We start from the raw sequence: 12,410 nt of genomic DNA on the forward strand, positions 1-12,410 counted from the left end.
CCCCATCACGCTCATCCTGACAGTCACTTTTACCTTAGGGTGCCTGATCCAAAGCTCACTGAAGTCAAAAGGAGTCGGTCCATTGACTTCAATAGCTTTGAATCAGGGCCTGACTGGGGGAGGGCTAAATGAAGCTGGACCTATAGAATCATAGAAGATTAGGGATGGTAGGGACCTCAGGAGGTCACCTAGTCCAACCCCCTGCTCAAAGCAGGACTAACTTCAGCTAAATCATCCCAGCCAGAGCTTTGTCAAACCGCGCCTTAAAAACCTCTAAGGATGGAGATTCCACCACCTCCCTAGGTAACCCATTCCAGTGCTTCACCACCTGCCTAGTGAAAAACTTTTTCCTAATATCCCCCCCACTGCAACTTGAGACCATTGCTCCTTGTTCTGTCATCTGCCACCACTGAGAACAGCCTAGCTCCATCTTCCGTGGAATCCCCTTTCAGGTAGTTAAAGGCTGCTGTCAAATCCCCCCTCATTCTTCTCTTTTGCAGACTAAACAAGCCTAGTTCCCTCAGCCTCCCTCATAAGTCATGTGCGCCAGCCCCCTCATCATTTTTGTTGCCCTCCACTGGACTCTTTCCAATTTGTCCACATCCTTTCTGTAGTGTGGGGCCCAAAACTAGACACAATACTCCAAATGTGGCCTCACCAGTGCCAAATAGAGGGGAATAATCACTTCCCCCCATCTGCTGGCAATGCTCCTACTTCTTGGCAATAAGGCACACTGTTGACTCAGATCCAGCTTCTTATCCACTGTAACCCCCAAGTCCTCTTCTGCAGAACTGCTGCCTAGCCAGTCAGTCCCCAGTCTGTAGCTGTACATGGGATTCTTCCATCCTAAGTGCAGGACTCTGCACTTGTCCTTGTTGAACCTCATCAGATTTCTTTTGGCCCAATCCTCCAGTCTAGGTCACTCTGTATTCTATCTCTACCCTCCAGCGTATCTACCACTCCCTGCAGCTTAGTGTCACCTGCAAACTTGCTGAGGGTGCAATCCACTCCATCCTCCAGATCATTAATGAAGATGTGGAACAAAACCTGGAGCTTATCAATGGTGCATAGAGAACAGGCCAAAGAGACTGCTCAGGAGTGCTGGAAACCACTCCTGTCCTTAAAGGGCTGACTACCTCTGTTTTAGTCCTTCTTCTTTAATGCACTAAACTTGCCTGCTGAGACTAACTCTCAAGCTATTTTACTCTCTTAAAGCAGCATTCCTTTTAAAAGGAATGTTTAGTTCACTAATTCATTTGGTTTACGTGCTGTCATGCAAAATCCCAATCAATGAAAAGAGGATGAAATGAACAAATGCTGGCACAACGTCTTTCCCTTTAATACAAAATATTTTATACTGGGAAATACTGTGACTGAATTTAGTTCTGCTCAGTAAAGTGAGGGGCCAAAGGCAATGGCTAGAGCCACATCTGTTATGGGCAGGTATTGTCCAAGCTTCCTCCCTAGCTAAGCTTTGCTAATGCAGCACAGTCTTGAACTACACCACCACGTGTTCCACGCCTCTCTTGAGCAAACTATACTAACCTGTCCAGAGGTTTGGTGGGAAAAAAATAGCCTCTGATGTTCTTTTCATAGTTATTTTCGCTTATAACTGAACAAGATTTGTACCTAGATCTCCACAGATGAAAGGTTAGTGAGTTACAATTTATTCCACCACCATGGCACACTGCCCCCACACAAAGTTATGTAAAGAGAAAATCTCTGTTTTTAGGATTAGATCTTACCTGGCTGCTGCTTGCAAACCAGCTGCTCTGTGTATTTGTACTGAAATAGAAACCGCTCGAGCAGCTATTACTCCCCCTGCTGTTTTTAGTGAACGTCGGTACCTCACACTCACATCAAGCAAGCCTGGATTTAAAAATAAAAACTAAAAACACTCATCTGTCTTTTTTTAAATTACAGCCAAAGTTATCCAAGATTTATTCTATTAATGTACGCATATAATTTTGAACAAAAACAAATCTATGAAAAGGCAGCATGATTATTGCATAATTAAGAATTACAATAAGTCAGGACTGGATGTCTCGATGCACTTTTGTTCAACCACCAGTTATTGCCTTGACAATATCATACAGTTGCTTACAAACATGGAGGTGGGAGTAAAATGAAATATAAAGTCCTCTGAAGATTTTACCACCTACAATACTCTCAAAGTTATCAGATTCCCTTTTACCAATGGAAGTAGCTGATCTGTTTGCAAGAAGCTCACTCTTCTATACCAGTGATCCTCTGGTTTTTTGGTTTTTTTTGGCCACTCCTCCAAGAATCTCCCCCTTTTATTCCTGCAGTTTACTCCTCTCAGACTCCATATCACGACCAGCTTTGTTCTGACTGAATAGGCCTAAAAGGATTTACCGAAAAGCCTCTTCAGTGCTACTTTTGTGTAGACAGGTTCCTTCCCACTCTGTAGGCTAAGCAGATAGCTTCAATTCCCTCAGCCTCTTCTGGTCTGAGAAGTGGGAGACCAAACCGAAGACTCTCATGTGGCAGTGAGAAGTGGTAGGCCCAGGGCCGGCTCATTCAAACAGTTTTCTAATAAGTAAATACAATACGAGCCCAACCTTACTCCCACTGAAGTCAGTGGAAGTTTTGTCACTGATTTCAAACAGTGAGTTTTGACATCTTGGACTGGCAGGACCAACATGCTGGATTATTATTAGTCTGCAGTAAATGTGAATTTCTCTTGTTCTCCTTAGCAGTGGATACACACTTCACTTTTTAGAAGAAAGGAATGTCTTCACTTACCTGAGGATCGTGGATGGAGTTCTTCTGAGCAGTCGGTTCTTGGGACTAAAGGAAGAATAAAGGTCTGTATCCCTACTTCTTTGCGGTGCTGCATTGTTACCATGGCACACAAGCGTGACAGCGGCAAGGTCCCTTTTGCAACCATCTGATCTCTGACATTAGGATAATAGTACCTGTGCAAGACACAAAGAAGCATCAACATAACATTTTGGTCAAGCCGTAGTAATTACTGTCTCAATATTGAATACTAGTCAGCTTTAATTCACACATCTTTTAGATACTTTCCTACATTTAGAGAAACTCACACAAGGGAAATTTCAGGTGAATAGTCGGAATACTCCAGATATGGTAGTTCAACAACTATACTGATGTGACAGGCACAGAAGGTCATCTATCAATTCCTCAACTAAAAACTGGCATCCAAAAGAAAACAAAAGGAAACAAAATAGACCAAACAATAAAATGTATGTAAATTACTGAGAGCCTGATGCAAGACTATGAAAAAGGATTTAAAATCACAATACCATGAAGTTTGTTCTTGGAGCACCAGTTTACCAGCCGTAAGGAATACCTGAAAATAATTACTAGATAGTTTTTAAACTGTACTCTTCAGCTATGAACTACAGTTTTAAAACCAATGCATTCCATTTAGTAAACAATGATCAGGTCAGGAGAAAGGTAACCACATGCACACATGTAAGTGTATTTTTAGTATGAGAGTCTGCATGAGGTTGGATGAAGTGGTAAGCTTTATAAATTTGCACTTCCCTTTTCACTGGTGCTAAGCCCTGTAGTCCAACAGAAAATTCATCTGATGGAAAAAGTAAAAATCTTTGCCTGGTTAGCAATTCACACTGTCACAGGGACATTATATCTGTTCTTCTGTGCTGGCTTCCCATCTGCTTCTAGATGTATTCTTGAGGTGCTGATTTTATTACAGAAAGACATATTCTGTCTGGGGCCTACCTGCCTAGTAGTCTCTGTGCCTAAGCATCACGCCAACAGTGGAGATCTGCTAATAGGTTCTTCCTGACAGTTTCTAGATTTGAAACTTGGAGAACTGGCCTCAGGATGCTTGCAGTGAAGGGTTCTTGGCTCTATAAAACACTCAGCTAGCTCACGAGAGCCTGAGTTTGCTGCATGTTTAAGCCAAGCATTTTCTTTAGACTGGGTTAGAGTGGGGTGTTTAAGTGATGAGCAGTAGAGGGTCATACAACGTGTGGGATATACAGAAGACAAAACTCGCCATATGGAAAAATTCATACAATATTCTTCTAAAATCAGGCATAGCGGAAAGAAGCAATAAAAGAGCAGCATAAAATAACACCTACTGCCACTTTATTAAGAAATGGAATGTAAGGACACATGGATTATTTAAACCCAATGCACAGATGATTAAAACTAGCTATAAAGCGAGAGTACAACTTATGTCATCAACAACAGTGATGTTAAAGAGAGAGTCAGGTGATCAGCATCTCTGGAAAAATCAGGTAAAAATATCTCTCTGTAAATGCAGTCTTTCAGAGGAATAAAATGAATATTCCATAGGAACATCAGTAATTTATTGCTTGGCAAGATATTTTCACTGTTAGACACTCTTCTAGTCTCACTGTTCTCCAAGCTGTGAAGAAATGGATCTTTATTCTGTACCTGCACCAGATTTCAAATGGAATTCCTCCTCCACCTGCTAATCCTTGTGAAGAAAATGCATTGAGCAGGAGTCTCTGTACTGGGACATCAGCAGGTACCAATAAGGAATGATGATGCTCATCATTAAAAATGGGATCAGGGATACACAAAGTAGTTGCTGAGCGGAAAGGCTTTAACTTAATGCCTACAAAATCAAACAAAGCCAGTTAAATATTTGATCCCAACTTTACATATCCAAGGAACAAGATGGCAAGCACTCAAACTGTAATCCGAAAACAACCCAATGTGAATTTGCTTAAAAGCTCATTGTCCAAACTCTCCCACCATTGGAGTCTCAAAGAAACACCTGGATGCTACAGAATGTAGTGCTGGTGATTCAAAAGCAGCACTGAACTAATTCCACAGCAATTGTTCTTCAGTGGGCTGCTGGAAGTGCTATCTTTTGGATGAGATATAAATCAGAGGTCCAAAGCACTAGCGACCCTAAACCTCTGACTGCCAGAAGCACTAGCCCATGGCACTTTTAGCAAAAGAAGAGGTTAGCTCAGGTGTCCTGTCCCAATTCCCCCTTCAGGAATTATATGTACCAATACTCCTGCAGTTTTAACTGCAGAGATCATCCAGTCCTAAAACTTTGCATCGTGTTACAATTAAAGCAAGTGCCATACCTCACTTCTGCAGTAGCTGAAACAAGCTCTATACAAAGCCTGTAAGTCAGTTTATGGACTTTTTCCTGCAAAGTCTTATGCATGTGAAGTCTGTATTGAAATCAATGGATTACTCACAGTTTGTGAAGTTAAGCACATGCTTCTATCTTTGCAGGATCGGGGTCTAAGTTTATTAAGTCCCTTCAGATCCTTAGGTGAAAGGTGCTAAGTCAATGGACATAAGACCTGATACCTTCTATTGAAAATTAATGAGAAGTTTGCTTTCTACCTCATAGGGAGCATCTTTTAGTTTGTTGAGCTAACCCAACGTTAGCTGAACACTGACTTTCTGCTGTGTGAAGAAAGCACTAGCCATACCAGGACAGCACAGAGATACAGACATTTTACCCAGTCAGCTAGAATAGAAACAAACAACACTTAGCTAAAGCAATGCTCTACACAAGGTCCTATCACAAATCAAACTTACCATTTTCATATAATTCGGTCCCTTGTAACACACTGGAGTCAGGTTCCTGAACTGGAAAATAGTATTGCACATAACAGTCAGCCTCTCCCCAGACTGTGGACTGTAGGGGCGTGAGCCCTTTCACATTCTCCACATGGATCTCGAATACATGCTCCATCAGTCCTTCCCTTTCTTTCTCCAGCTGCTAAATAAGATAAACAAGAACAAGAGCAGCACCTCAGGCGAGAGCGTACAAGAGCTACATTTCTAAAGGAACGAGATGAAGTTTACCACCCTGGCACTGAAATTGCATCAGTCATTTCTTCTATAGTTGACATAAGCATTAAAAATGGGGTAGCAACTTTTGTTTGGAGAATGAGGAACATCTCTCCCCTTGACTCTAACCATTCATAAAAGTCTTTCCCAAACTCAGGGGCGAGTTCCCTGGGGGAATAACAGACTAGTGTTGGGTGCACATGGTGCAGAGGGTCAGGGCTTAGACATTATAATGATGGACACTATCGACAATTCTAATGCATATGAGAGCAATGGGGATGCAGAGAGGGTAAGCAGTAGGCAGGGAGGTGGGGGGAAGGGAGGAAGAAATACATGACCCTGGATTCACTCTGATTTCTATTTCAAACATGCTGTTGTGGGCAGCTTCTTTAAATTCACCTTCCCTCTCCTGTGGCATGTAGTCCATAATACAGCTAGACAGAGTATCAGATCATACATACAGAGCTATAAGCTCAGGAAAGCAGTTCACTAGCCCAAATTGCATGTCTCCTCTCACAATATAGGTCAGCTGCAAGAGTACACGTCCAAGCCTCCCTAGAGAACCACCAACAGACACAGAATATGGGCTGCTGGTAGCGAGTGTGCAGGTAGGGGAAGCAACGGTAAATTAAGAGGGGAAAAAAACAAGAGAACAGGATAAAAGAGAATGGAGATAGGGGAGTGAGGAAGGGATAGGAAAAAAAGTAAAGTATAGATACAGCAACTGTGCCATCGCTTGGAACGAGGGGTGACAACATGACAATCTACAGTATGAAACAGACTCCGACCAAAAAAACAAAACAAAACCCCAACACGATCATGGACCCCTGGTTTATCAAAGATTAAACCAAACAAGGTGAGATTTCTTGTAATGAGTCTCTTAAAGCCAAAGCAGCAGTTACTAGAGCGTACCATTGAGTGACTCACAGGGGGAGGATCCAGAGAGTGGGGAGGCCGCTGCATGATGGGAGGTACAGTTCCTTCTTCATTTTTTAGTCTCTGCAGTGCCACGATTTGATCAGCTGAACCCATTGCCAGCATGACCCTGAGGCTTCCATTTTTATTGCCTGTAAAAACATCTATCACAGGCATATAGCTGTCCACTGCAACCACTGGATACTGAGCTTGAAGCAGCAGGCGAGAAATCTTGGGGTCTCTGGAGAGGAGGAAACAGGTATGAGAACAAGCTGCTTGCGTATCACATACCTAGGCACATAGCTTGTTTCACCTGGAGCCATTTTTTTACAAAACTTGGGTCTTACAAAGACCCATCACAGATAAGGAGACCCCACCTCCCCCTCCCCCCCACCATTAAATTTTGCCCACTACCTTTGAGCTTCACATCACACCGATTCCACCTTCTGGTGGACAGGAGAGACTGCCTTCACTAGCTAGTGAGCCATGGTCTCTAGAAAATGAGGTGAAGTGCTCTCAGCTACTACCAGCCCAGGGAATGAAGGATGAGAGTTAGGGACCTGTTCAAAGATCCCCATTTAGGAGCGCAACATACTGCCACTAGACTACAAAAACAGCCATCAAGTGTATGATTTTACTAGTTAAAAACCATTGAAAAAGAACAAAAAGATGGGTGAGGGTGGAGTGTTCCACAGAAATATCAAGGCCTTTAAGTGGTAGCAGCTGGAAGACTCATAGCAACATGTATTTACTTCTTGATAAATCCCAGAGTCTAGCGTGCACTGAACTGAATAAAGCACCTTCCACTTAACTGAAGCACTAACTGATTTGCTCTTCTGTTTAATCTGATTGAAATGCCAGGAACCAGTAACTTGAATTAAAAATAATATATCTTGTGTCCTTTATTTTGATCAATTTTAATCTCTTTAGGCAGGTATTGCTTGATAAAAAGCTGCCTTTACAGTACGGGAGGAAGGAACCAAAACACTGAACAAAAGTGGGGAAAAAACATTCAGGAAAGACCATGTGATAATGAGACAATTACAACTAAAAGTTGAGCTATTCAGACCATATTTTTTGTTAGAGGCACTATCCTACACTATGTAAACTGACCATTCTTTGGTAGTCTTACAGATAAGATCACCTGCTTATTTCAGTCACAGTTTGGGAACAGACCGATTGAAACAAATGTAAGGCACTGAATATGTTTAATAGTGCACTCACCAATTTCTATTCCAATCCAATATAACTATTGATCACTATGACGGCCATGGCTTGCTATTGGAGAGTGGTCAAGTTGATCTGCTACAGCCATATTTTCTTACAAAAAGGCTGAGTTAAGCTGGTTTAGTTGGAGAGCACTGCAGCTGTCTTCATTTCTATGGGCTGTTCACTTTTTAACCTCTTACTTTTCTGCACCACCACAGTGCTGTGAGAATGGTGGATTTAAAGCAGTGAAAGTCATACATTTCACATTAATGAACATCAGTGGGAGCACTATTGCTTGTCTTATAGATTTTCTTGTTACAAATGTAGCGCCTGACCTTGCAATCATATCTCCTGCACTCATGCAGTGTCCCTTTAAAGTGGGCTCTGCACAGGCATATGAATCCTCCTCCAAGGATCTGATTGCAGGATCGGTGACTTAATGCCAATGCTACTTTAACAAAGTTCCAATAGAGAATATAGTTTAATAATATGGATCAGACATTTTGTACTGGTGACAAAGCATTTCCAATCTGACCAAGGACACGTGTTTTAGGGTCTGGTCCCCAATCCTTGCATCCTGCAAGACACAGCAGAGTTGCACAAACTGCTGCAAGGATACACTCAGGCCTGGTCTATACTGCCGGCAAAATTCGGCAGTAGTCGATGGGAGTTACGCAAGCTACAAAGAGCAGCTTGCGTAACTCCCGTCGACTTCATAACTTTTGTTTAGCGTGCCATTTCCACTGCGTTGTGCGGACGAGAAATGCATACCCATCAACACAGTGCTACGCTTTTTTTGCAGGTGGTTTTAATAGATCAACTTCCGGATTGATTGAGCAGGTCTTCACTTCTGCTCAATCGATCCGGATAGATCGATCATTCGCCACAGTCAGTGTAGACACACCCTCATTCCCTTTCTTTCCCCTGCCACTAGACAGCACATGCCCTACCCTCTAGTCAAAAATGGAACAAAAAGGTTCAAGAGCCTGTTTACCTGAATGACATGTAAAACTGATGCAGAGGAAGCTTCACCAGTCCTAGCAGCCTGTCGCATCCTGGGGTTCGCATCTTGTTCCAGGCTTCAATAATCATTACATTGTTCTTCAGTCTCTCCAGATGTTTGGGAGTCATTGAAACAGGAATCACCTAATATGTAGAGAGTTTACTGCATAACTAGTAAATGAAGCAAACTGCATTAAAAACAGAAGGTCCAAAGCTGTTTGTCAAATACAGAGTATTCTCAAAGGAAGTATTTAACAGAGGAAGATTTGCCTAGTGGTTTAAGTACTGTTGGTTGGAGACCTCAGTTAAAAATTCAGTTCAGGCTTTTCTACCCACTTTTGGCAGAACTGGAAAACATACCATGCAAACAAAGTGTGATTGAGATGTCAAGTGATTTTTACTCGGATTGTTTTAAACTTCTTTTTTTGGGGGTGGGGTGGGGGAAAAGGTGTAGGGCTAACACCTATTTATTATAAATACCAGTGAAGTGACTTGGTAAAAATAGGTCTTTGATACATCTTTCAACAAAACCATGCCTTCAGTTAAGGCCTGAGAACTCTCACAATCCACATCTCTAAGACTCCCAATTAATCCTTCTGTAAAACTGGGGAAAATAAATTTGACATTCTTGATATTTCTAAGGGGAAAAAAACCCCAAGAAAACAAAAACAACAACAAAAAAAAAAGGGATTTCTGCTATAACATTAATTTGGTCAAAATGATGGAAGTAAATACACAGGATGTGCAATGTGGCTGAGTTTGTATAACTGAAGTCTGAACTTCTGGAATTTCCTGGCTGAGGCTTCTTTCCCTTAACACTGCATTAACTTTAGCTTTTGTGTTGATGAAGGCATATTTTATGTGAAGATAAAAAATATAGGATTATAAAGCAATAAAGTCATCACTCCAACCATACAGCACTGGACACACCATTATAAACATTTTTTTCCCTCCCCACAGAAAGTAGTTGCCTTCTTTTCCATGCTTTATAGTATATGGGCTTCCCTGCCTATTTTCCTCTGGTATTTAAAGATCTTGTTTACTGTTTTGGCAATTCCAGGACTCACCGGCATTTCATGGTTTGTGGTATGACCAAAATAGTTATAAGAGCACTTTAATACATCAGATAGAGACAGGCGGAGAAGTCCTTATGAATATACAGGTTTGTATTTAGATAAAAACTTTGACTTGGGAAAAGTTTGCCCTCATGGAACTATGCAATTTAGACAGTGTAAAAGGAGAGGCGTGTGACTTACCTGAGAAAAGCAAAAGGCAGGTTGTGTTGTGCCCCACATGACAGCAGATCTTGTTGCTGCCTCTGTGCTGAACAGTTTGCAGTTTAAATACACATTGCAGGGACCATGGATTCCAGAGTCTCCAGCAATAAAATCCTTTCCATCATGCACCATTAACAATACATGCAATAATAATCCATCCTCTTCAGATGCATTTATTTGCGTCATCAGGTTACGGGACACAGACAATGGAATGGATGGTGATGACTGCAGCACGCCTGTGCTGGGTACTTCTGCTGTCTTTGAAGATTCCTGGTTGCTTTGTTTCAAAAGTCGAGGGCTTTTTGCATGTATAACATTTCTATCAGCTTCTTGTAATTTAATCCCTGGACTTCTTATGGCATAAACTGAGGCTTGCTGGACAGTACTAGCTGACCTGGCATTGACACTGGTAAAGTCTTTGTTATCAGCTGCAAGCTCCAATGATACCTGAATTATAGAAGGAGAAAATATCGAATTAGAATATCTGCCCTCAACGAAGGACAGGCCCAGTAATATAAAGATGGAAATATACAGCATACTTGGTTCAAAAGCTGTATTAATTTTCCTTCTGGAACCTTTCCTCCACCCCTCCCTAAATGAAGAAAACCTGAACAATTTCAAACCTATGCAATAATACAGCCTGAAAAATTTACTTCACACCAACTAGCCAGGGTGAAAAATTCTACCTTCCATTGGGTACATTTTTTGTATGTGTCTATACGTTATTTTGTTCACATTATATAGCATTATTTGATCACAATACTTTGGCAATGAATTCCTCCCTTGCATTTGTATTTTCTTCTCTCTTGCTTCATTTCATTTTTTTCCCTCCTGCTACGGTATCTTTGTCTGTTCCTCCAACTTTCAATAACTATTCCAGTTTAATTTTTCTGTATTGTAATATTTCCTTCCCTTTATTTCTCTCCCCCTTCATTTCAGCTACCTCTTTCTGCACTCCTCCCTTTTCTCCTGTTCTTTCAGTCGCTTCCTCCTTCACCACTGATTTCCCCATTCATTTTACTTGTTTCCAAATCGCTCCCTCCTCAGGCTCCATTCCCTCTTTTTCCTATCATTTGCACAATTCACTGCATTCCCTCCCCTTCACTCTCTCCCTCCTTTCTCATCCACTCCTCCATCCACACTGCCTCTTCATTCCTCCCTCCATTCTTTTCCTTTCTCATACTATCCCATTCCATTCCGCCCTGTAACCAACACAGTCTCGCTTATCCTTCTGTTCACTAACTCAGTCCATGCACAACTGTCTCACTGAATGGCAAGTATATCAGCTCCCTGGCCACTATGCTCCATGGCTTCCTCTGGTCTTTGGAGAAGAGAATCTGCCCACTCACTCTGGTCAGTGGGTTTTTCAAGCCCAACAATAGAAAACACTTGCCATTCTGGTGGACTACAAAAGTAACTGAACCAACCTTTGCTTACATTCCCCAGGGGTTCCCCAGCTTTAGAGGGATGAAGTTCCCAGGTAGACAACTCCTCCTTCCCTTCACCTGAACTGGATGGCTTTACTCAGAGGAACTACAATTATGAGTACTCCTGATTTTAAGATTACAGGTATCTCCCCAAAGCCTTTTTAAAAATCAATCAATCAATCAATCAATCAGGGTTCTACTCTACTGTACACACAAACCTTCAGCTTTGAGATGTGGCGTCCAAGAAAAAAAAAGAAGAGAAAAGGTATTCAGCCACCAAAATGGAACCATAAAAGATGATTTAACTCAAACAGTGTATGGGAATTTATTTACCTTTATAGGTCCAAGCTGTGTCTGACCTCCTTCTTCCTCCACAGGTAGCTCACAGCTGACAGTGAGCAGTTCTGACTGGATAACCTTCCGCAGGGTAAGAGTTGCTGAGCCAATCAGCACTGGCTGAGGACAGAAAAAAATACACACTAAGATTTCTGCCAGATTTGCTGATCAGGAAGAAACCCAAGAGTTATTGTGAAGTGACAACTTCTGCAGGAGCCTATAAGTCACTGTTCTCCTTTTCAGCACAGAGTCTCATTATTATATTAATATAAACCCAACTTGTATAGAACTAAGGTGTCCATTAGTTCCTGATCTAGGCATCATCAAGGGATGATGGAAAGGAAGTGATCTCAATTTCTGTGAGAACTCTAGGTCACTGCAAGAGAAGTGTCCCAGATTCCAGGATAGAATATGATTTTACATACAAGAAACAAATTAT

The 12,410-nt window shown here is 41.7% G+C and overlaps 1 protein-coding gene across 4 annotated transcripts in view; it reads right to left on the minus strand.

Annotated features, from left to right (window-relative positions):
• C2CD3 (C2 domain containing 3 centriole elongation regulator) overlaps nt 1-12,410 on the minus strand; it is a 66,716-nt gene that overhangs the window by 40,135 nt on the left and 14,171 nt on the right. For all 4 annotated transcript variants that reach the window (XM_067533301.1, XM_067533300.1, XM_067533298.1 and 1 more), the window contains 8 exons: nt 11,969-12,091; nt 10,188-10,655; nt 8,924-9,075; nt 6,718-6,961; nt 5,551-5,734; nt 4,417-4,600; nt 2,767-2,939; nt 1,746-1,869 (listed from right to left, as the gene is read on the minus strand). In XM_067533301.1, coding sequence (XP_067389402.1) covers nt 1,746-1,869; nt 2,767-2,939; nt 4,417-4,600; nt 5,551-5,734; nt 6,718-6,961; nt 8,924-9,075; nt 10,188-10,655; nt 11,969-12,091 — 1,652 coding nt within the window. The remainder of the gene's footprint in view (nt 1-1,745; nt 1,870-2,766; nt 2,940-4,416; nt 4,601-5,550; nt 5,735-6,717; nt 6,962-8,923; nt 9,076-10,187; nt 10,656-11,968; nt 12,092-12,410) is intronic.

The sequence above is a fragment of the Emydura macquarii genome, unplaced genomic scaffold, assembly GCF_026122565.2.
Source record: "Emydura macquarii macquarii isolate MOO-44397 ecotype Brisbane River unplaced genomic scaffold, CSIRO-AGI_Emac_v2 contig_3328, whole genome shotgun sequence".
NCBI lineage: Eukaryota > Metazoa > Chordata > Testudines > Chelidae > Emydura > Emydura macquarii.